The sequence below is a fragment of the Chelonia mydas genome, chromosome 17 (genome assembly GCF_015237465.2).
Source record: "Chelonia mydas isolate rCheMyd1 chromosome 17, rCheMyd1.pri.v2, whole genome shotgun sequence".
NCBI lineage: Eukaryota > Metazoa > Chordata > Testudines > Cheloniidae > Chelonia > Chelonia mydas.
Genome location: NC_051257.2, coordinates 346,073 through 370,992, shown reverse-complemented (window position 1 = coordinate 370,992; position 24,920 = coordinate 346,073). Strand labels below are relative to the sequence as shown.

At 44.5% G+C, this 24,920-nt stretch overlaps 1 protein-coding gene and 2 long non-coding RNA genes across 3 annotated transcripts in view; 2 read left to right on the top strand and 1 right to left on the bottom strand.

Annotated features, from left to right (window-relative positions):
* The window catches only part of LOC122463230, a 28,243-nt gene extending 14,705 nt beyond the window's left edge, over positions 1-13,538 (bottom strand). Inside the window, exon 1 of the long non-coding RNA XR_006286394.1 lies at positions 13,333-13,538. This is a non-coding gene — a long non-coding RNA (uncharacterized LOC122463230). The remainder of the gene's footprint in view (positions 1-13,332) is intronic.
* On the top strand, positions 141-9,337 carry LOC122463229. The gene is made up of 2 exons (XR_006286393.1): positions 141-5,375; positions 9,138-9,337. It is a non-coding gene; the product is annotated as an uncharacterized LOC122463229 (long non-coding RNA).
* Positions 13,539-13,684: 146 nt separating the features above from the next.
* Positions 13,685-24,920, top strand: part of PITPNA (phosphatidylinositol transfer protein alpha) — a 43,788-nt gene continuing 32,552 nt past the window's right edge. Inside the window, 3 exon segments of the mRNA XM_043531470.1 lie at positions 13,685-13,828; positions 13,830-13,873; positions 19,530-19,560. Coding sequence (XP_043387405.1) covers positions 13,700-13,828; positions 13,830-13,873; positions 19,530-19,560 — 204 coding nt within the window. The 5' untranslated portion in view covers positions 13,685-13,699.

Genomic DNA, 24,920 nt, shown 5'->3' with positions numbered 1-24,920 from the left:
TAGGACTCCTGAGTTTTAGATCATTGAAGATATCCTGGTTAAGCCAGGGTGGTCTCTTGCCATACTTCCTATCTTTCCTACATAGTGAAATAGTTTGCTCTTGTGCCCTTAATAATGTCTCTTTGAAAAACTGCCAACTGTCTTCAATTGTTTTTCCCCTTAGACTTGCTTCCCATGGGATTTTACCTACCAACTCCGAGTTTGCTAAAGTCTTGAAATCCATTGTCTTTATTGTGCTGTTCTCCCTCCTACCATTCCTTAAAATCATGAACTCTACCATTTCATGATCACTTTTAGCCCAGTTGCCTTCCACTTTCAAATTCTCAACCAGTTCCTCCCTATTTGTCAAAATCAAATCTAGAACAGCCTCCCCACAGTAGCTTTCTCTACCTTCTGAAATAAAAAATTGTCTCCAATACATTCCAAGAATTTGTTGGGAAAAATAACACATCAGGACACAGATTATCCAACAGATGTCTGGGTAGTTGAAGTCCCACATCACCACCAAGTCCTGTGCTTTGGATAATACTGGGTGATTATAAAAAGCAAGGGAAATGGGAAGGCTTTCCAGGCTCAGACTGCAAACACACATGCCTTCTTAATACTTTTGTCTCCCCTACTGTCAGTCCTACCCCCCAGGGTTGGCTTCCTTCTTTTGTTTTTGCATGTCCCCTTTCAGAGGTACTGTGAGATATCAGTGCATGAGTGATAGCCCTGTGCCTCAGGGCATCAGATGGTGCCGCTGAAGTAACTGTTCTTGCAGCAGGCATATCCAAGCAGAGCGTCTTCCTTGGACCTTGAGTGATTGGAACTGGACCTTCATCGATGAGAGGTCTCTTGAGATTAGGATTTATGCGGTGATCAATGCTCTTCTTCAATTCCTTGATGGGAGACGTGTTTACTCTTTTTTGAAGTCTTATTATCCAGGGTTGCACATGAAGCAGCAAAAGTGACTGAGGATGTCTGTGACATAGAGGCTGATGTATAGGGTGGTGGGGAGAGCAAATCCCTTGTGAGCTAGGATATGCTCCATTACTATCATCTTAAATCTAGCCTTCCTGTCCTTCTTGGATCTGGCCTGAAAATCCCGACAGAACTTGCATTTGGCAGGGTTGTGGGAGTGCCTCAAATCCCGCAGGCAGCTGGAGTGCCCATCGCTGTGGGGAAAGGACGTGTGGCAAGTCTCACAGCCTTAAACCCCGTGTCTTGGTCATAATTATACTCCTAACACAGAAAATTGGGGAAGAGGAAGGAACCCTGCTTCTTCCTAACCCCAACTAACACAAACTGAAACAAAGGTAAAATATGAATAAAGTAACTACTCACACCCACACAATTTACACGTGAAGACAGGGAGCTGAATACAGCAGGCAGCAGAACTCTCCATGAACGGCAGGTGGTTGAGAAGGAACTGATTGGTGGTGGGCTCATATGTTTCCTTGTTCACAGCATGATGCACTGTTCCGTGCAGCCATTAGCCTGAAAACACTACTTTGCAGTCACTGGTTGAGAATGCAGAGCTGTCCCTAGCCTATGCAGCTGCCCTTGGGGGGGCTGTGTGGGGCCCCAGGCCTCCATGGGGGGGGCAGGAGCAGGCTTGGGGGGCCAGGGGAAACCCACTCCCCAGCACAAGCCAGCGGAGCGGGTTGGAGCCAGGTCACTCCACTTCCTGCCGCCCGGTGAGTGCAGGGTGGGCCTGACCCCTGCTGCAGTCCTCAGGGGAAGGGCTGGAGTGGGGGTGGGAAGGGGCGGAGCAAGGGCTACGGGGAAGAGGCAGGGCAGGGGCTGGAACAGCACACAGCTGTGTAGGGCACCAGGAAATTTATGCAGCTATGTACTTTGTGTACGGGTAGGGACGGCCCTGGGTGTATGCATCCTATGGTAGAACACCCACAGGGACACTACACTCAGAAGAAGCACATTCCAATAACTACACCAGTGTGGGGAAAACTTGCTCAGTGACTCCCTTTCTTCCAGGTTAACGTCATGACCATTCTAGTCATTACACCCAAGTAACTGCACAACCAGACCCCAGCATTGACAATGCTTCTCAGTGCCCGCACACCGAAGTACCCGCTAACCCTATTACAGAACAGAAACTCATGGACAGGCTCAGGGACAGTTCTCCTAAGGAATAACATTACAGATTGATGAGAAACATTTTATTTCCCAGAGTCAGTTTACACTAAATAACCAAGGTCAAGCTCTTGTTTCAAAAAGGGTTTTAATGAGTCAAACATAACTATTATTGATTAATGATAGCTGCGTCATTGCAGAAACAGCCTCTAATCTAACATTTTTTATGAGATTAAAATGATTCTCTGTGCTAGTGGTCAGGTTCTGACTACCCTGATCATGTCAGGGAACTGGCCAATGGGAGTGTGGAGTTGGTGCTCGGGGCCGTGGCCCCGCTGCCTAGAAGCCAGACCCGCTGCTGGCTGCTTCCGGGGTGCAGCACAATGTGGAAAAAGGTAGGACTTTTTAACATCCTAGTCGGCAGTGCTGACCAGAGTGACCCAATGCCTTACTTTGAAAAACACTGCACTGGGCTACTGGGTATAAAGGGAGCACTACCACCACTTCCTCTGTGTTTGTGGAAGTTAGCCACGCTCTGACATCACATACCAGATTGGACCCTAGGCACTGAGGGGACTTTACTGGTGAAAACGTAGGCACCTGGGGAATTCAGGCACCTATAGGGTTGGGCAAGATGAGTGGATGGTTCGGAGGTGCAAACTTTTGGCCTCAGGTGCCTAAAGTGGCAGTTAGGCACCTAACCCCCCTTTGTGGATCTGGCAGTTGGTATGTGGTTGCTTAACATGGGGTTTTCACAGTGATTCTTAGAGTGTTGACAACTCTTAGGATATTTGCTCTTTTTCTTAATACACCAGCTATTGGGAATGTGAGAATCTCAGCATTCATTTAAATAAAAAAAGTTTCTAGCCCTCTTGGTTGTGAAGAAATGCTGGAAAAACATGACCCCAATTGTAACCTAAAAGCTCAAAACCCAGCAGGCAAATAATACTCAGAGTTTGGCTTAAATGCCCCCACAAAGTGTGAAGATTTCTGGGGCCTTTTTTTCGTTGAGTGCTCGGGGTTACTGATACTGCAGCTAACATGATGCTAAAAGATTAACTACAGAAGCAAGTTACTCTTTCCAAAGTTATCCTAACTGCTATTTTTACAATACTTAATGACCAGGCAGCCAGGAACCAGCCTGTGCGCCAGCTGAGTTGGGAGTGGGAGGCAGGAGAGGGAAGGGCCATACTTGTTGTGGAAGTAAAAAAGGGATAAAGGGGATTTGGACACAGATATCTTAGTTTTCTTAGGAATAGAGCAAGAGTCAGGCTAACTCTAATAACACAAGACTTTAAGGCAGGGCCTGGGCGAGTGGGAAGCAAGTGGGAAAACTGTAAGAGATGCTGTTAGATAAGAATGGAACACAGACTGTAGCAGGAACTGCTGAGAAAAAGTAAGATATCAGGAAGGAATATGTATAAACAAGACGCAGCAGTTGATCGTTACTGTATGTAACAAAAGGTATAAATGCTTGCCCTAATTGTTTATCAGGCGGAGACCTGCCTAGGAAGGGGGAATCCCTGGCCACGTGCACTCTCCCCCTTGCAATTGCTTGAGAATAAATTGTCTCTGACTTGTTGCAAACAACCTAAGAGTGAAGACTGCATTTTTCTTCCACAATCTGGTGCCGTGACTTGGATGGCAATGCCTGGTTGAGACAGCGGTAGCTACTGCAGACCGTTCCCCTTCGAACCCCATGGCATCACAACAGAGGTAAGAGACCCTTTGAAATCTCTATTGGGGTATTGGAGGAGGACTGCCTGTGGGGCCGTCTGTCCCTTTGGAGCTTACACCATGCAAACTTATTGATTAAGCAACAAGATCAGATGCAAAGCGGTACTGAGGAACTGTTGCCGCCCTTAATAAGGTTAGTTTGAAGTGGTACCGAGGATTTAGTCTTGCCACCCTCAATAAAGTTAATGTATCGGTGCTGAGGGGTTTTTGCCGCCTCAAATAAGGGAAAGGTTGTATTAAGTCCGGACATAAAGAATTAAGGTTATTGTTAAATGAGATGCATCAGGGTATGGGGAATGAATGTGTGTGTATGAATGAATGAAGGGGGGGTATGAACCGCTAACCAGGTCCAGGACTTAAGCAGACTCCAGCTGCCCCAGGGCTACCCCAGGTGGGAGTTCTGAAAGCAAGGGGGGTCAGCCAAACCTTGTGACCCAGCGGAGAATTTTCCTTACTTATGAGCCACTGACCAGGTCCAGACTTAAGCCGCTAGTCGGTGGAAACTGTGACCCAGTGGACCCTTTCCTGGGGTGTGAGTGAAAATCTTCCCTAATTTATGAGCTGCCAAATGGTCAGGGGTCCCCTATGAGCCATTGAGCGGACAGGATACTCCCCTGTGTGACTGCAAAATGCATTGGGGACAGTAAGAATTCTCCTACACCACCGAAGGGCACCCCTGCGTACTATATGCATGTGCATTATGGTCCTAGGACCTGCAGGTATTTAGAAAATTGGAATTTTTCCACGCATGATAATCCATCTAAACAATTCTCACTAGAAGGTACCTTCGATCTAGATAAAATCATATACCTCAGAGGAACCCTTACATCACCAAAAGCCTCTGACATACAGTGGGAGAAATTTGTTTATTGGTGGGAGGAAGCCACAAAGAGACTCACGAGTCTCGTGTGCGGAGTCTGAAGGACTCCCAGGAAAAATTTAAAAACAAGTACAGGATTTGAAAACTAAATGCAAAGCATCCGGATGCCTCCCTACCCGAGCAACTCCCTCTGCTCCTTTATATCCCCAATTAGTTAAGGCTGAAAGCGAGGAGGGAAAGGAATGGGTTAATTTGAAAAGTCAGCTTGGCCTAGAGATAAAGAGAAAGCTGCTCTGCGTTCAAGGTCAAAAATCGACACAGACCATGCCAAGCGCACGCACACACACACGCCTTTCAACCCCAGCTGGATGTGAAAAATATAGACACAGGCAAAACAAGTTGCAGGACTGAGATTACATTTGCAAAGATTGGCTGCCCAGTGAGACCCAACAGTCTGCCTTTGCAACCTTGGAGCCGGTGCGGTTTGCGGACACTGAAGAAGCCACTGGCAGCCAGCCTGGACTGGAATACCGAGCAAAGGTCTCTGAAAGGGAAGATCCAAGAGACCCCAGGGCGTAAAAAAAAAACAACAAAAAAACCAACCCTCCCAAGAGCGGAAGCAAGTTGGAGATTTTTGCAGTGTATCTCTGGACAACCTGTGCACAGGATAACCTCCCGTCCACCCCCCTCTCTCTCTCTGTCTCTCCTACCCCCGGGCCTGGCCAGCCTGGGCAGCATGTTTGTGAGTATGAAAGTGGGTCAGGGTTTGAGCACTTTCGCTTCTTCCTTCCTTTGAGTGACGTGAAAGCAGTTCCCGCACTCATCACTGTTTATTATTTTATTAATGAAGCTTTAAAATTTAGTCACATGGTGTGTTCTCTTCGTCTCCGCCCCTACGATCCTGCAGTCTTAGCCTGATCAACTGAGGCACACGTAGATTGGTAACAGAAATCTGTCACAGTTTTGGTGAAGAACTGTGGAGGGGGGCGCTCTGCAGAGTGCACATCATCTCTCTGTTTTGCCCTTGACATTTCACGTTGGTTTGCCTAGCACTGGTGGTATTTTACGTTGAGGACTGCATAATTAAAGGTGAGCCCCACTCTCAGTCACAGTATGCCTGAGAACCAGAGAGAGGTTTAGCATTCCTCCTCTCCCCCCCGGTCTACGGGGAAAGGGTGCAGGTGAGTCTACCCCCGGTCATAGCAGGACTGGGCAATAAGAAGAGTTGGGGAAAAGGGAAGAGATGTGTACCTGGCAGCTAGAGAAAACTGAACAGTTAAAACGCCAATTGTCTGTGTGTTCTGTCCAGGTGGCAAGCCTCATGGGGAGGACTCAGGTAGCCCTTGTGTCATAAATATAAAGGGAAGGGTAAACCCCTTTAAAATCCCTCCTGGCCAGAGGAAATCTCCTCCCACCTGTAAAGGGTTAAGAAGCTAAAGGTAACCTCGCTGGCACCTGACCAAAATGACCAATGAGGAGACAAGATACTTTCAAAAGCTGGGAGGAGTGAGAGAAACAAAGTGTATGTGGGTCTGTCTATATTCTGTCTTTGCCGGGGATAGACCAGGAATGAAGCCTTAGAACTTTTAGTAAGTAATCTAGCTAGGTATGTGTTAGATTATGATTTCTTTAAATGGCTGAGAAAAGAATTGTGCTGAATAGAATAACTATTTCTGTCTGTGTATCTTTTTTGTAACTTAAGGTTTTGCCTAGAGGGGTTCTCTATGTTTTGAATCTAATTACCCTGTAAGGTATCTACCATCCTGATTTTACAGGGGGAATTTCTTTATCTCTATTTACTTCTATTTTTATTAAAAGTCTTCTTGTAAGAAAACTGAATGCTTTTTCATTGTTCTTAGATCCAAGGGTTTGGGTCTGTGGTCACCTATGCAAATTGGTGAGGCTTGTTATCCAACATTTCCCAGGAAAGGGGGGTGCAAGTGTTGGGAGGATTATTCATCGTTCTTAAGATCCAAGGGTCTGGGTCTGTAGTCACCTAGGCAAATTGGTGAGGCTTTTTACCAAACCTTGTCCAGGAAGTGGGGTACAAGGTTGTGGGAAGTATTTTGGGGGGAAAGACGTGTCCAAACAGCTCTTCCCCAGTAACCAGTATTTGTTTGGTGGTGGTAGCGGCCAATCCAAGGACAAAAGGGTGGAATATTTTGTACCTTGGGGAAGTTTTGACCTAAGCTCGTAAAGATAAGCTTAGGAGGTTTTTCATGCAGGTCCCCACATCTGTACCCTAGAGTTCAGAGTGGGGGAGGAACCTTGACCAGGTGGCAAGCCTCATGGGGAGGACTCAGGTAGCCCTTGTGAATGAGAATGTTTAAGAAAAGAGACCAGTAGGGGTGGGAGCTGGTTGAGGAGCCCACCCACCTTGCTAAGTTGGTAGTGAAACAAAGCCTGTGCCCAGGGAAAGGGACAGTGCAGCAAGGAAAAAAGGATCGGACCCAGGCAGGCAGAGAAAAAAAAATGGAAAACCCGGTTGGAAGCCCTGAGGGGCATGGTGGCAGGACTAAGGGAAAGCAGTAAGTATAGGCATGGGGAATTTAACCCCCTGGAACAATCATTTGAATGGTAAAAATCTGAGTTGACTGGGGTGTCGTTTTGGGAGAATAAGCAAGTGATTTAAGGAAAGAGAGTGAAAGGTTAACTCTGTAGTTGTTGGAGGGAATTATCAATTGGATTTTGTAAAAACGCTAAAAAGAAAAAATTCTTGGTTTCTTTGCAGCCATTCTGAAGGAAAAATGGGCCCTTTTCCAAAGAAATGTCTGTAAATAAATCCAGGCAAAGAGACTATTTGATTGAAATCATTTGGCTATGAATATTTTAGTCAGATTAGCTAAAAGAACATAAGGGGTGTCTATTGGAATTTAACCGCCCAAAATGTATAAAGGGGATGTTAAGGAAAAGAACACGTGCAGTGTATATTGTAGAAGGGGTGAAAGGAATGTAAGTACACAATGCTACTTAATTAAAAGCCTATTAGGCTCCAAGGGGCTGCAATAGGAGGTGTTTTCCTTTTTACATCGCTGTGTGTTTTGAAAGCAGGAGTTACAAGTAAAAGGCAATCAGAACTCCTGGTAAAAGTTACTTGTGTCCCTTTAAGTAAAAATTTTAAATCTGTGAATGGCTCTGGATCCAAAAGCAAGCCAGAAAACATCTGAGTTAATGCAAAGTACCCAACTGATAAAGGTAAAAGTCACTGAAAGCTGGCCTGCCTATGAAACAAACACCAGAAAAATATGGGGGTAATTCCTCTGTTTTGCCTGCAATCTGCAAGGGTATTTGTATAAGAAAGTAATATTTTAAGCAATGACTGATTGCCCCAGAAGGGGTAGAAATATTTTCTTTCGTCTTTCAGAAAATCAGAGAAAGCTGATGCCAGCTAAAGAGCAATCCAACATACCAAGCATTTACCGGCACAATAGAAATTGTGTTTTGTGTTCTATGTCCTTGTGGTGTTTTGTCTTGTGGCTTTGTCTTTTGTCTTGTGTTGTTTAATTTTTCTACAGGACAGCCTAGTTCAAAACCAAATGGAAAGGTTAAACCAAACTGCAGATACTTGTTTTAACTTGGAATACAAAGTATTTTAGATACTGTCAGGGAATACTAAGGTTTTAATTACGTGACAGAAGCTGCGCCAAAAGCTGAGAAACGTTCTTGGAGTATTGCTGGGTGCATTTTACATCCTGATTGCCTTTCCGCTTCCCAGACGGCTGCCTGGCTGCGCCCAGGGTGCTCTTACCCTATTTTGCTCACGTGCACTACGGAGTGCATGTGAGCAAAGGGGGGATGACTGCTGTAGTTAAACGAGACTGGTTTGCACCGGATTTTTCCTCTGTGGCCCAGCACTGTTGCCAACAATGTACAATCTGCCAGCAGCACAATGTTGGTAAAGCTGTTAAAGTTAGGCAGGCAGCGCATCCCCCTCCCTGGGAACCTTTTGTAAATATTCAGATTTATTTTATTCAAATGTCTAAATGTTGTAATTATGAGTATGTGTTAGTTTTAGTTGATGTATTTTCAAACTGGGTTGAGGCCTTCCCTTGCAGAAGGGCAGATGCCAAGACTGTTGTGAAAATTTTGCTTAAGGATTTTATACCAAGGTTTGACATACCTGTTGGTATCAGCAGTGATTGGGGTACTCATTTTACTGGACATATAAAAGAATTATGTGCAGCCTTGCGGATCCAACACAATCCCATTGTCCCCACCACCTGCAATCTGCTGGGACAGTGGAACGTCAGAATGGGATCCTGAAAAATAAACTGGCTAAGATCTGTGTGGAGACAAACTTAAATTGTCCAGATGCCCTTCCATTAGCATTGATGAGCATGAGGGCCACTCCCAATCGAAAGACTGGACTCAGCCCTCATGAGATCCTGACAGGGCACCCGATGCGACTTCCGGCAGTGCCTCCACTGACCCTTGGCCAGATGGACACTCATTTAATGGATGACACAATTCTTAATTATTGTCAGGCACTAATGAAATGTGTTAGGTCTCTTTATACACAGGTGAAAGACGCACTACCCAAGGATCCTGAGCACCCCTGCCACTCGCTGGAACCAGGAGACTGGGTCTACATACAGGTCCATCAGCGAAAGACGGCCCTGACCCCACGCTGGAAAGGCCCTTACCAAATCCTGTTAACTACCAACACCGCTGTGAAGTGCCAAGGACTGACTGCCTGGACCCATGCTTCTCACTGCAAAAAGCCCCCTCCATCTCGAGATGACTCTCCGACTGATGATTGGCCTCTCTCTCCTTCTGGTGCTGCTGTTCCTTCTGGATTGCAAGAGAAAAGGACAAGGTGAAGTGCTAGTAACCTCTCCCTTGTCACTGACAGAACTACCATGCATTTGGATTTCGCTACAAGAACCAAATCATTACAGAGTGATGTGCTAGTAACCTCTCCCCTGTATAATGCTAAACCACGACTGTTCCAAGAGAGAAGGAACACTCGCTCTGATTAAACCACCGAGGTCCATGAATTCCTGATGACAAAGGACATTAAAAATTGGCCGTGGTGGAGGAAACTGAGTATTGTATATTGGCAGGGAGGGAACTGCAGGGACCGTTCTTGGGAATGTGGAGTAGAGTGGTGGTTTGGATTTCTTCCAGGATCTGGGCTTTGTGCTTACAGACAAGTACCATCAGAATGTACTGCACTCCCTAATTGGCTTCCTGATGACGAATACCAAAGACACCTTGCTGCCACGAACGTTACCCCCACCATCCACTGCACCTTTGCCACCACCCCTGTAATTTACCCAAATACAGACAATACTGTATATTCTAATGAAACTCAATGGCCAAGGCCTTCACAGCTTAGTGATTTACTGAAATTTTGTTCAGAAAAGTTATTTTTTAAGGTTCAGAATAGTTCATATGAGCGAACAATTGAGTGGAGAATAAACGGGTCGGTGGAAATAGAAATATGTGATATCACTACATATGAGCACTAAGAACTGAAAATTGAGATTAATGGGTTCTATAGCGAGGTAGATATGATGGCCGTTCCTAGAGTCTGCAGTATGTTAGATGAAAGAGGCCCTTATTGTTAGTTGGTCACCCAATTAGTGAATAATCAAACGTATACCCAAAGAGTCTGTTCTGCCACCGGAAATTTTATCTGTACTGAAATAATCCCAGTAACTAATAATTTAACCTGCACCATATTACAATATACCCCTTCCTATGCTATTAATGCTAATGCCTCTTGGAAGTACATGAAAGTGTTTAGCCAACAGATGTGGTATGGTACTTCACCAAAGAGAGATGTGTTAGGATACCGATGGACTGTGATTAATACTACACTCGGGACTATAAAATTCACGCTGCCCTTATCCAGTTTTCAGGTCACCTCTACATATCCTAATTGCTCAAAAGGGGCTGCCATTAGGTTAGCACAGCAAAGGGCCTGGGTTTCCTCTAGAAAGAAGAGGACTTGGCTGGACACCTATGGGATGGTGCCAATAGCGCAGCTGCAATTTGGAATATTTATAAAGGCCAACAACAGAAAGAAAAATTAGGACAGTTGGAAAAAGCCACAGGTCTTATTACTGGAGCACAGTTAACCCAGATACAGGCTGGAGTTGGTGAATTACGTGTTATCTCCACCCTTAGTTCAATGACCCAGAAACTTCTGATGATGATGGTGCTAAATATCACTGAGGCTGGGAAGGCACTGCAGTGGGATCTGGCTTGTTCAGAAATTTAGGATTTCCTGAATGACTAGCTCATGGCCATTCAGAGTGATCTGGAGCATCAGGCTTGGCCCACTGCCCTTACAGATACTTCAGGAGTATCATCTGATCTGTGGCCATGGAGACGTACTTGGAGATTTTCTGGGAGGAAGTGCAGATGTTCTCAGTGCTCCTTCCAAGCATACGGACCGACTGGAGGGAAGTGGGCCCCCACATACTGAATCCTGCGGTCTGTGGGGAGGATGCATGTGGGATTGGATAATTCACAGAGACATTTGGGAAATTAAACTACCTGGTATGCCTAACCAATTTGTAGTCAGTGCTCCTGGAGTAACACCCAACGTTTGGATAGGGATAGGGAGTCAATGGACACTCTGGCCTTTAGAACCCCCACAGCTTCAGTGTGTATGAACACTGAAACCAGGGGAAGTTGTCACTGTTCATGACATTTGTTGGGAAGGTATGGAACAAGGAACTACCCTGACAAGACACCTGCTCTTCCAAGCTAATGACAGTTGTGTGTATGTTAAGGCCACCACTTTGCAAGACATACATTTTAGTCTCACTACTGCTGAGGGCAATCGTATTATTTATTGGCCTGCGGATAGAATCCTACAATCAGCCCTTAGGTTTCAGATACCCTTTAACTGGACAGCCTTAGTACCAGACCGGTTCCAAAATTTGCTTTCATTCCTACCAGAGATCTGGGAAATCTCTGAATTACAAGGTCAAATTCATATGCTTCAAAATATATATCAAATTGAAAAATATGCCTTTCATATAGCCTATAGGTGTCTACATTATGTACTAATTGTAATGCATTGTGCTATGTAACTAAGGCTATAAAACAACCCCATCATATTACACTAGGAATGTTAATGCTTTTATTGTTGTTCAGTTTAGGATTATGCTGTTGTTATTATTACATCCTTTACTACTACTACTACACCACCTTCCTTGTTCATACTAACCGCGCGTTGTCATTGCATCCAACCAAAGCCCAGGAGGCTGAACCATTTGATCTAAAATCAGAAATACAAGGTGTCAAGGTTCCTTCCCCACTCTGAACTCTAGGGTACAGATGTGGGGACCTGCATGAAAACCTCCTAAGCTTACTTTTACCAGCTTAGGTTAAAACTTCCCCAAGCTACAAACTATTTTACCTTTTGCCCTTGGACTTTCGCTGCCACCACCCAACGTCTAACCAGGTTTATTTTATTAGGAAAGAGCCTGTTTGGAAACGTCTTTCCCCCCAAAATCCTGCCAACCCTTGCACCCCACTTCCTGGGGAAGGCTTGACAAAAATCCTTACCAATTTGTATAGGTGACAACAGATCCAAACCCTTGGATCTTAAGAACAAGGAAAAAGCAATCAGTTTCTTAAAAGAAGAATTTTAATAGAAGTAAAAAGAATCACCTCTGTAAAATCAGGATGGTAAATACCTTACAGGGTAATTAGATTCAAAACATAGAAAAATCCCTCTAGGCAAAACCTTAAGTTACAAAAAGATACAAAGACAGGAATATCCATTCTATTCAGCACAGCTTATTTCCTCAGCCATTTAAAGAAATTATAATCTAACGCATATCTAACTAGATTACTTACTAAGTTCTAAGACTCTATTCCTGTTCTGTCCCCGGCAAAAGCCTCACCAGACAGACCCAGACCCTTTGTTTCTCTCACCCTCCAGCTTTGAAAGTATCTTGTCTCCTCATTGGTCATTTTGGTCAGGTGCCAGCGAGGTTATCTTAGCTTCTTAACCCTTTACAGGTGAAAGAATTCTTCTTCTGGCCAGGAGGGATTTTAAAGGTGTTTACCCTTCCTTTTATATTTATGACACAAGGGTTGATGAAAATGGAGGTTTAAGACTGATAGTTGTGCTAGAAGCACAAAAGGGGGGAGTGGGGAAGTGAAAAAGGGATAAAGGGGATTTGGACGCAGATATCTTATAGAGCAAGAATCAGGCTAACTCTAATAACGCAAGACTAAGGCAGGGCCTGGGCAAGTGGGAAAACTGTAAGAGATGCTGTTTGAGCTTGTGTTAGGTAAGAACAGAACGCAGACTGTAGCATGAACTGCTGAGAAAAAGTAAGATATCAGGAAGGAATATGTATAAACAAGACGCAGCAGTTGATCATTACTGTATGTAACAAAAGGTATAAATGCTGACCCTAACTGTTTATCAGGCGGAGACCTGCCCAGGAAGGGGGAATCCCTGTCCATGCGCCCTCCCCCGCTTGCAATTGCTTGAGAATAAATGGTCTCCAACTTGTTGCAAACAACCTAAGAGTGCAGACTGCATTTTTCTTCCACATTGTCAATAGGGCTGCCCCTGGGAGGAGCAGAAAACGGGATTACCCAGCCTCCGAAGGAGCATCCTGGCACACCTCCCAGCAGAGCCGCCTCGCCCCAGGGAACTTGGGCGGGGCCAGCCCTGGCCCTGAGGGGAACGGCCTGTCCATGGTTTACCTAGAGGCGACCCTGACCTTGGACTCCGGCTTCCTGTGCTATGCGTGCCTCCCGCCCCCATCTCTGTCGGTAGCTTCTGGGCTGAGCGGCGCGGCTGCGAGGGGCGAGGCCGGCTCTCCTCAGGCCCGGCCCGACCCGACCAAGCCCTGTGGCAGGCCCCGGGCCTATCAGGGCAAGGTGACGCCCCGGGGTGCTGCTAGCGCTCGAGCTTCGACTCCCGCGGCCAGAACCCAGGAGCTCGGCAGCCCTCGACCGTGAGCCTTCCTTCCCGCCTAGCCAGGCGCCGCCCGCGCACATGCGCGTTGGACACCACCCACCCGCGACGGTCCCCTTAAGGTTGGCTGTGAGTGGGCGGGGCACTGCGGAGGATCGCGCCTCCACGCGATGATGAGGGCGGTACGTTTGCGTGACGCATGGTTGCCGCAGAAACGCTCCGCTCCCCCTGCGCGGTGCGGTTCGCAGTGGAGCGGCCGGGAGGCGCCTGTCACCTTCAGCGCGAGCCGGAGCGGGCGGGAGACGCTGCGGCGGCGGGGCCGCCATGGTGCTAATCAAGGAGTAGTGAGTGCGGCCGCGGAGCCGGCGGGCGCTGCGCTGGACAGGCGTCCCTCGCGCGGGCTGTCGGGAGGCCGGGAGGAAGGGGAGCTTTCTGCCCGCCGAGCCGGGCCCCCTGCCCGGTGAAGCCTGGTGCCTACGGGCCGCGGTCAGGTCCCTGCCCCGTGGCCGGGGGTCTAGGTGCCGGTTAGCGGCGAGGCCGGGGCAGGAGTCGGCCAGCGCGGCTAGCTTGGGGCAGGCTGCGGGGCGCTGTGTCCCTCCTGGCTGGCCCGGCGGCGCAGCGCGTCGGGGTCCCTGCCGCGGGCAGTGCCCGGCCTCTCTGCCGGCGCTGGGGGATCGCTCCGGCAACCCGGGGAGGCTCCGTTTCTTCCCCCCGCCTGGGCCCTTTCTCGCGCGCCGGGGGGCGGTGGCGCCCGGGGCGAAGGGTGGCCTCGGAGGAGCAGGGCCCTGTGGGCGGCGGCGAAAGGGGCTGAGGGGGACTTGCCTGTGGACCCCGCTCAGCGCTTTGCTGCGCTCTTGACACTGGCAGGACGCGGCAGGGAGCCCCCGTGATGTAACAGTGACACTGACCCCTCAGACGTATCCGCGCGCGTGTGCGTGTGTGCGAGTGTGAATGAAGCTGGGGACAGTTCACTATAACTGCGAGAGTGCTGCAGCTCTTTGGGGGCGGAGTAAGGTGAAGGTCACTAAATTAGTGCAGATTTTGCTTTCTGGCTGTGTGGATATTTGAGTCTATAACACTATAGGTCCTTTGAGAGAGATGCCGTAGAGCTGAGGGTAGCTTAAAGTCATGAGTCTGTTGAGGACAATAGACAGGTCCTGCAGGTGTAATATAAGCAGCAGAATGAGCGATCCAGCATTGGCCTGCTGAGAGAGCCCTTCTCCTACAGTGACTCTGATTTGACCATTTCTCTCTCATCAGGAGAGCTCCTACCTTTCCAATACTTTTAATAGTTTTTTTTCCCTCTTGGTCTTGAATATTTCAAGCTAATTGTTTCTACTGAATGAATCCGATGAAGTGAGCTGTAGCTCACGAAAGCTTATGCTCAAATAAATGTGTTAGTCTCTAAGGTGCCACAAGTCCTCCTTTTCTTTCTATTAAAACGCTATTAGTGAACTCTGTTCTGTCCAAGACACAAAGGAAGATTAACAGTCAGGCCAGTGTACTATCTTGTCCTCTATCCCATCTCTGACAGTGGTTGCAACTAGATTCTTCAGCGGAAGTGTAAGAAAAAGAATCCATGTACTGGACTCAAAGAATAAACTGCTTTATAGGGACAGTTTCTTTTTAACCCACTATCAAAGGTTGGTTTATACCTGAAGTATGAGGGTTTACAAGCTTTCTTTTTTTAATCTTGTAAGTGTGGATATTCTCAATAGTCCAGATCCTCAGAAGTCAATTGGAGTTTGGTACTTAAATATCTTTGAGGATCTGGGCCATTATCCATATAAATAACTAATCTGTTTTGAGTCCAGCTAAGGTCTTCGCTTCCGTCTTGTGGCAATGAATTCAGCAGACTACTTATACTTTGCTGTCTTTTTTAAAATCCTGCCTTTCAGTTTAATTGAATGGCCCTTCTTTTTGTATCGTTAGAGAGGGGAAATGGAGCACCCAGTTTACCTTCTTCAGTCCTTTCATTGTTTTGTATACCTGTTCTTATTTGTTTTCTCTATAAACCAAACAATCAATCTTTTCAATCTCTCATAATGTGGAACTTTCCCTGGCCCCTCTAACTTTTGTTGCTCATCGGTACAGGTGTTTTCTGTGACACCCTTTTTGAGATCGGGTGACTTGGACCAAACATAGCATTTTTCCGTCCCATTCCTTATGCATCCTAAAATTTTGAGTACTCTTTTGACTACTGCTACATGTTGAGCTGTTCACTGTAATGCTCACATCTCTTCCCTGAGTAGTTACAATTAACTTAGAAGCTAGTAATGTGACTGAATTGTTCAAATTATTCTTTTCAATATACATTACTTTGCATTTTCAACACTAAATTCAGTCTGTCACTGTACTGCCCATTCAATTATCTTTAAGTTCCTCTGATGGTCCTTGCAGTTGTTTTTAGTCTTGACTAAGCTTAATTTGTGTCACTGCAAATTTTTGCCTCCTCACCACTCCCCCCCCCCCCCCCCCATATCTGGATAATAAATATATGTGTAACACTTGTCTTGTTATGGAACGTCGGGATACTCTGGTATCAGCTCTTTGCAATATTTAAAACTGACCACTTACTCTAATTTGTCTTTTTTATCACTTAGCCAGTTTCTAAGTTATCATAGTACTTTACCTCATGTGTCGTACTAGTTTCCTTAATAGCTCTCATGAGGGACTTTATCAAAGATTTTTTTGGAAGGCCGGATAATCAGTTTTTCTTTCAACACTATTTTGTTGACATACTCAGAGAATTTTAGTTGGTTTGAAAGATCAGTTTTCCTCTTACAGAAGCTGCACTGGCTTATCCCTATTTATGTGCATCTGTCTATATGTTTCATAATTCTGCTTAATTATTTCAGGCAATTTACCTTGTACTGAAGTAAAGATCATCTGTTTGATCTTCCCATCATTACCCCTAGTAGGTATTTTAAAGATAAGTACAACATTGGCTACTCTCCACTCTCCATTACTCTCTGATGTAATAAGTGATTTTAAAGAGATTGCACTGCTAATAAAAATATTCAGTCATTTAATTCTTAACATTTTCCTGACCTCTTGGGCAGGTACCATCTGGGTCTGGTGCCTTGTTTAATTGGTCAGTTTGTTGCAGTAGTGTTTTTTTTTTGTTTTGTTTTGTTTTGATACCTCAGTGTTTGACAGCACTTCTCTATTACCTGAAAAGAGTAGGTTGGAACAGATAGCTCCTCAGCATCCTTTGTGGTGAGGAGTAATGCCAAGAAATCACTTCACTTCTCTACAATGTCCTCTTCTCCTTAACTGTTCCCTTTTCTCCCTGATAAAGCAGTAGATCCACAGACTCTCACAAGCTTTCTGCTATAGCTATAAAATAATTTCTTGTTGGTCCTTCTTGTGTTTTTGGCTACTAGCTCTTCAAATGTCCTCTTACCACTTCAAATTTCCTCTCTTTTACCTGCCATAGTGTGTTCCTTTCTGTTGGTTTCACTCAGGTTGGATTTCTGCTTAGTAAAGAATACCCATTTGGCTTGAAAAACCTCTTGAACCTTGCTATTCAATCATGGCGGTGGGTTTCTTCCTTTCTGAGTCCTTTTTTAGAGGGGGGGGATGTATGCTCTTTGACTGTTATGGTTGATCAATCTAAGGATTTTAGCTTCGTTTGTTTTGACCTTTTTGGATCTTTTTGACTAGCATCATCACTTTTTAGAAACCCTCTTTGAGTTTTGTCACTGTACTAATTTTTGGTACAATGCCTCCCCCAGCGATGTTGTACTTAATAGTGACCACAGTATAATTACTTAGTGGCTAAACTGTGGTTACAACTTTGAATCAACTTCTGCATGTGATTTAAGACTTAGTCAAGGATAGTCTCTTATGTTCCAAAAAGCAAACTTTTAAGGTAATAAGAAATTGCTTCTCTATATGGGTAGCTGGAATCATACACTATTCCTACTTTATCGGATTTAGTTGCCTCTTTGGTGTCCTTCAACATTGTGCGCTCAATATTCTTTTCCTGATCTGGAGGCTGGTGGTATTACCTTCTTAGTATATTTATGACTTTTGATTTTTATACATTACGTTTTTTACTGTACAGGTCTTCTCCACTCAGATTACTGGATTCTTTGGAATATTTTAGGTATAAAGCTATCCCTCCACCTCTGACCTAATCTGGCTTCCTGTATAGTTTATACTCAGGTATTTGTGTCCAGGTCATAATTAAGGGTGGTGGTGGTGGGTTTTTGTGGTCATCTCATCGTTCTTCAGTAATGCTTATTATGTCAAGCTCCTACTCCATTACCAGGCAATTGTAGTTCATCTATCTTTGTTCTGAAGCTTCTTTCATTGCTATATAGACATCTGTAGTTTCTATTTTTGACCATATCCCTATTTGTATTTAACTCCTTCATTTGGTGCTCTATTATATTCTGGAAAATATCTCTGTGATCTTAACCTGTCCGTGTTTCAGGTCAGCTGTAATTTCTGTTTTATCCTTTACTGAATGCAGAGTTACCTTTACATTAGTCACTACCCAAAAGATCTTACAATATGAATAGAAAGACCACTCAGACTAGAGAGAGAGAGTGCATTGGGAGACCCAGAGGATGGTCTGAATTTAGAGCACAGCCCTTTTTCTTTAAGCACCTAATGCATAGGTGACTGTGCCTTTACTGAAGCGAGCTGGTATTGGTGGGCATCCTGGAAGGAGGAATTAGAATGAAGAGTGGGTGGGCAAGGGAGGGAATTCCAGGTGTAGTCAGCAGTTCTGTGGAAATTGTGAGCACAGCAGGAAACCTCAGACCCCCTTCAGATTTCCCATAATTGCTGGTCTCTTCTTGCTTTTTGAAGGTTATTCTGTTCTTTGCTATAGATCCCTTAAGTGTTATTCCCACCAACCAGAACACCGTTGGGGAGCTGGCAAATGCTGAGTTGAATATTTATTGGTATAGAGGGAACAGAAGAACTAATGTGAAGTCTAGTAGTTAGAGCACTGGACTGGGACTCAGAAGACCTGGGTTCTAGTCTTAATTGTGCCACCGGACTGCTGGGTGACCTTGGGCAAGTCTCTTTAAGCTCAACTTGCCTCAGTTTCCCCATCTGTAAAATGAGGATGAAGACACTGACCTCTTTTATAAAGCTCTTTGAGATCTACTGATGAAAAGTGTTATACAAGAGCTTATTCTGATTATTTTATTTGTTAGTTTTTATTGTGATACTTGCTCATGACCCATGAAGACAGGGACTATGGGGGAGGAATTGGGAAGCTGGCCCTCTGAGTGAGCCTTGTTCACTTATTACGCTTTTATTACCAGATTTATCAGATCTTACAACCCAGTTAGAGTTGAGCCTGATCAGTTTTTCCATAGGAGACCTCTAAGGAAGCCAGAGGGTACAACAGGAAGTGGTGTTTGTGATCGTAAAGGTCACTCTTCCTCCAGCATTGAAACAGTGCTCTAGCAGTGGCACATGGTGTGCTGTACTGGATGAGACATAAAACCGTGGTCCTTGCTGCTTTATTAGAAAGCCTGTGAAATGTCTTGCAAGGATAAGGAACTGGAATGTACTAAGATAATTATACTGTCTCTCTAAATACCTCTCCCCAATATAGTCTGCTATCTCTAGGAACTTTTTTTACTTCTTGGCAAACTACTGTCATTGTACACTGTTAAACAGCTGCTGGAATTCAGTGGTGGGTGAAGTGATTTGTGTGATTTATAAAGTACTCTGAGAAGATAGCCCTTATGTTTATACAAAGATTGCTATTAGGATATTTCACTTACGCTTATGGATTTGGTATTAAGCCATTTTGTGAGTTACCTGACCAATGGAAGGCAGGAAACACTGGGAAAGACACTGTGGTAGGTTAGAAGGAAACTGGTATATCATGCAGATAAACCCAAGCTAGCAGAGTTCGGGAGGCAGCAACACTTGTTCCTGGCTATGTCTGCAGTGTGAAACATTTGTGTGTTCTAAGTGGTGCAAGTTACAAGGGCTGTAGTTCATTTCCTGTTTTGTGTTCTCTTGCAGTCGTGTCATTCTGCCTGTGTCTGTGGAGGAGGTAAGTCCTTTTCCTGCCACTTCCTCTTCAGGACTTTTGTTTAAACAAAACAATGTTTAAGCTTATGATTGACCAGCTGACAAAAGTGAGGAAATGCAAGAAAGAAATGCATATGAAACAGTATGATCCAATGATTAAGACCGAGGACTAGGAGTCGGGTTTGTGTACCTAGCTCTTCCGCTGACTCAGTTTGTGATTTTAGGCAAATCATTTAACTTATCTGTACCTCGGTTTTCCCATCTCTAAAATGAGGCTAATGATATTGTCCCTCCTCCTGTAAAGTGCTTTCAGATCCATGAATTACAATTCCTAGAGAAGTTAATAATAAACTTGGATTTGCCAGATTGTTCCAAAGCACAGCTTCCTTCTTTGTCTAATATAATTGTTTTTTCTTTTAAGGTGAGGAAGCTTTAATGAATCTCTGAGGTTCCTTTTAATCTGGGTTTTTCTACAGTAGAAAATGTAATTGTGTTAAAACGTGTTACCTAACAACGTTAAACCTTCAGTGTAGATGAGGACTGTTGTGTTTAAAATTGTCAGTTTGTTATGGTCAATCCTGTTGTCCACCATATGGTTAACCATGACCAGCGGTTATGATTTTTAAACATCACAGTACAAGAAATGTTCAGTCAAATAAATTTAACTTGATTGAAAACATACTTAACATCTTTGTAGATGCAGTGTAACACATTTCAGATTAAGGGCATGTCTACATGGGAAAATTTTCCCAGTTAAAGCTATGTAAGATCAGGTGTGAATTTAAACTAATAGGGGGGTTATACTGGTATAACTCTCTGGGTGGACATTTTTATTCTGGAATAACAGTAGCTTGCTTGCTTGCTGATTTAGCTTATGTCACTTTGGAAGGAGTTTAAGTTACCCCCAAAAAAGTTTGGTTAATTTAGTCTGAAATAATAGTGTATATCGGTTTAAATTCACACCTTAGTTTATACCAGTATAACTTTCCTGTGTAGACATTCCCTAAGTTTTCCACCTAGGGCAAGTCTACACTACAAAATTAAGTTGACCTAAGTTACGTCAACATACAGCCGCCACAGTAATTGAAGTGGTTTTACACATGTGCGCTACGCTCCTTGTGTCGGCAGTGTGCATCCTCACCAGGAGTTCTTGCACTGATTTAACTGCCAGTGTGAGGCATTGTGGGACGGCTTCTGAAAGGCAGCAACAGTCGACATAAGCAATGCAGTGTCTACACTGACACTGCATCGACTTAACTACGTCGATTTAAGTGCTACACCTCTCACTGAGGTGGGTGAGTTACATCAGTGGGAGCTACATTTGAGTGTAGATGCTTAGAGTTAGGTCAATATAAGCTACTTTACGTTGACCTAACTTTGTAGTGTAGACCAGGCCCTAGACTATAACTTGCTGAGTTCAAATGAGATTAAACTGTGTTTGTGTAGGTGTTAAGAGGATTTTCAATCATGTTACTCTAAATCAATTGAGTTAATTTAGGAAAAATCCACCCCCCTGAGAGATGTAGCTATATCACCTAACCTCCAGTGTAGACAGTGCTAGGTTGACAGAAGAATTTTAGGGAGGTGAATTAACTACAGTAATGAGAGAACCCCTCTCATTGCTGTAGTGAGTGTCTACACTGAAGCGCCACAGTGGCGCAGCTGTGCGTCCATAGAGTTTTAAATGTAGACATACCCTTAATTGAAAAACGCACCTTTTTTGCCCAGGTAGACAAAGCCTCAGGCCTTGTCTAGTTTAGGATTTTAGGTGTGTTGTTAGTATAAATGTGTGCTACTACAACTTAAATCCTAGTCTAAACAGGGCATCGGCTTTTAACATCATGTTAGTAGACAAGCACTGAGTGGCAGCTCATGAGTTATTGTCGCTCAGGTAAATGCTGAAGCTGTGAACTGTCTCTCAGTTATACAGCAGCACAGTATTATGGCTCTATTCACACTGTGAAAAATGGCCTTTTGATGACCATGATTGTCTGAGTGGGTCCTTCTGTTTTTCATTCCCTTCGCCTGCCCTCACAACCCCACAGTAATGTTGAAAATGGCTTAATTGTAGTTGAGACAAATCTCTTCTCCAAGAACATGATTACTGGAACAGTGCTGAATGCAGTTTTGTCCTATCTGTTCTAGCAGTTAAATCACTCTCAGCACTAGCTAAAGTGACCCACTAAGACATCCATTGTCAAAAGCAGGTTATGCTCCCAATGTAGATTGGGGGCTGTGTGCATGGTGAAATGCAGAGAAGGTATGTGGTTAATACATGTCTACCCAAGAGTAGTAATATGTTTGTCCTGACATTGTGCTCACACAGTTAGACTGTCTCTACTCCAAAAACATTCATAGTCTAATTGACCTAGAGAAGACACTCCTCATTAGGAAGGAATAACTTGCATTTAAAAAATTAATTATTTCTAGGAACTTGTAATATCTAGGTACCATGGAAGGCGAGAACTCAAGGGGGTTAAATGAATTAAGGGTGAATAAAAAAAGCAAGCCTTCTTGGTTTTGAAAATTCTTATCTAATTATTTTCAAATGTATTTCTTGGGCCATACATGTACTTTGCTTTTTCTTGGAAGACTGCAAGTCTGCACAGTGAACTCCCTTTGGATGTAAACCATATTTCTAAACAAAATAGCTAGGTTTCATTTTAAAAAAAAAACAAAAAAAAAAAAAACCCTAAAATTCCTAAAGCACTGAATCCATGTTATAGACCAACAGCAGTGAAAATTTTAAGAGGGCCCCCCACTCATTTAATCCAACTCCATAGTGTGAACACCGTATCTACACTTTATAGAACTTGCAGCTGAGCAGGTCTTTTCCAGATCTTGTAAAAATTACATCCCACTTTTTGGCTTTCCTTATATTAAGTTTTAACAGATTTAGGAGATGGAATTCTGAGAATGGGTGTTAATAATGCAGAAGCTGATCTGATTATTTCTTCACTGGCCAATAGACAGCTGTGGAGAAATAACTGGTTCTGCTCCCTGGAATTCCAACTTCTGAGACTGCACCCCTCTTTTATCTTCCCTCCGTCCTTGTGCTCTCAGCACCACTTCTCTGCAGAGAGATTCTGCCAGGGAATAAATACTTTTCCAGAGACCTACCTTCACATTCACAAAGTGGCCAAGGAGTTGGAGTGAAAATGACTCCAATCCCAAAGCGTGTCAGTAGCAGATGCTTCACCAGGCCTGGGCTCCTTTCGGGATATATTTCTCTGTTGCTGCCTCACTATAAACCGTTCATTTGAAATGTCAAGGTCCAGGGTTAATTTTAATTTTCTAATGCTTTTTGGTGAGAGAGCTGTGAGTACCTGCTCTTCATTTGTATGTTTCCTTTCTCTGAATGAAACAGCTACAGACTTGAAGAGGCACATGCTCTGAGTTTTGCTTGCATAACCAATGATTGATTGATTTGGCTCACTGCAGCAACCCCATCCATTTGGTCACTACTATAATAAATCCAACCCTTTTGGTGCCCTTGTACTCCTCTCTGATCTTGAACATAACTCTGGGGCTGAATGTAGCACATTCCTTTGAAAATATAGCTGGTAGTAAAAGAACAGAATTGTTGCCCTCTAGTAGCTTTTTCGCTCCCTAGAGGCTAAAACAGCATCATGTTAGTCCCTTCTCCCTAAAGACCATCCCAAGAGGGCACACATTTCTCTTCCCTCCCCCATATGCACATTTTGGCCATATGGTCAAATGGGGTGATGCTGTGCATGCACAGTGTGTTCTGGTCCTGCATTTGAGAGCTGATCACAGCAGGCAAAAGTATTTCAAACAGTTCACAAAAGAAAGAAAAAAAAGTCTGTTTGTCTGAACTAATAAAGGGTGAGGAGAATCGTCCTCTATTGTTCTCCTTCCTGGGTGACATCTATGCAAGGTAAAGCTGTTGAAGTCTTTGAAATCCTGCTTCTGTGAAAGGCAGTTGGCATCTGACTGCACCTAGAATGTTGCCTCAACATTTGGCATCTCAGTCCCAAACTGAAGAGCACTCAGAAACGCAACAGAAGTGGTCAGGGGAAGAGAGAATGAGTTATAGGGAAGATGGAAAGAGTTAATTATGCAGTATATCTTGAATCAGCAATGACTGGCAGGAAATAGGATTCTCCAGGTATCCAAAACATGTAAACATCCAGATGGACGCGGAGTCATTTAGGAGCATCCAAGGGGCTATAACTAGGAGTAAAGGAATTTAATCAATGAAAGGAAAATGTAGTCTGAATGTGAGGAAACCCTTCCTGACAGTGAGGTCACTCCAGCCCTGGAATTGTCTGAGAGGAGCCAGATCATCCCAAAGTAGATGAGCCAAAGCACTAGAACATGCTTTCTGACCCTTGCCCCCGGGAGACTGGACTGGATGGAACCTAACAGACTTCTGCTTCTCTAAGTTCTCTGATACTGGGATTCAGCTTCATCAGGGTAAAGTGAATATGTTATTGGAGTTTTATTCCTCCCCTTGCTGATTTATTCAGTGCTATGAATGTTTAGAAATGTAGGTTGTGTATGTGTAGAAAGTGGAGGCCCCAGGCAATGTAAGGACTTGTATCTTTCGGGCACCCTTTGCGTCTGAGAAGGTTGTCTTCTGAGCTTGAGGATGCCCTGCAGTCAACTCTTGAGTGAACTTGTTGATCTGGAGTGAAGGAATCCAGAATTCCAAAGAGTTCAGTTATAAATCTGTTTAGAAGCCTGTAATGTGAGGAGCAGAAGGAGCTAATGGGTGCTTTCCCCATTGGCTCCTTGCTGCCCTAAAGGAGAATAGGATGTAACTGCTAGGAAGTCTCAGAAGCAATATCAAGTCGGTGAGTCTTTGGATTGCCCAGTTAAATGCTGGTCTGGGATAGACCTTCACTATCCTATCCCTCAGCGGGAGCCCCTTCATGATGGGTGGTGGCATTCTGACACAATTGGCAGGAACGGTTTCCTGTTGTTTAGCCCAGCTGATAAGGCATGGGATCTGGGCCCATGTTGTGCTTGTTGTTTACAAGAACTTGATGATGTTCAAAGCCACAGAAGAGTGAACATGATTGCCATGCCTCTCAAAATCCCAGGTGAAGGAATGCACACTGTGTTTCATGCCTGATGAGGTCGGTGGACTACGCACTCCCAATCCTGGGGGAGAGGATGCTGGCCGGGCTGTTTGCTGCTCTTAGGGTTCAGTTTCCAGGCTACAGAAAGTAGGGTATATTAACTACTACACCTTTATTGCTATTATAGGTTCACTCTTATGCACAAAACTCTCACTAGACACATGTGATACTGTTTATGGGTTTTGTGATTGTGGCAGATATGAAGCACAAATGGACTAACGAGACGAGAACCTAATTCCAACTTCAGTTTAATAGATGGAAATCTATCCTGGAAGAC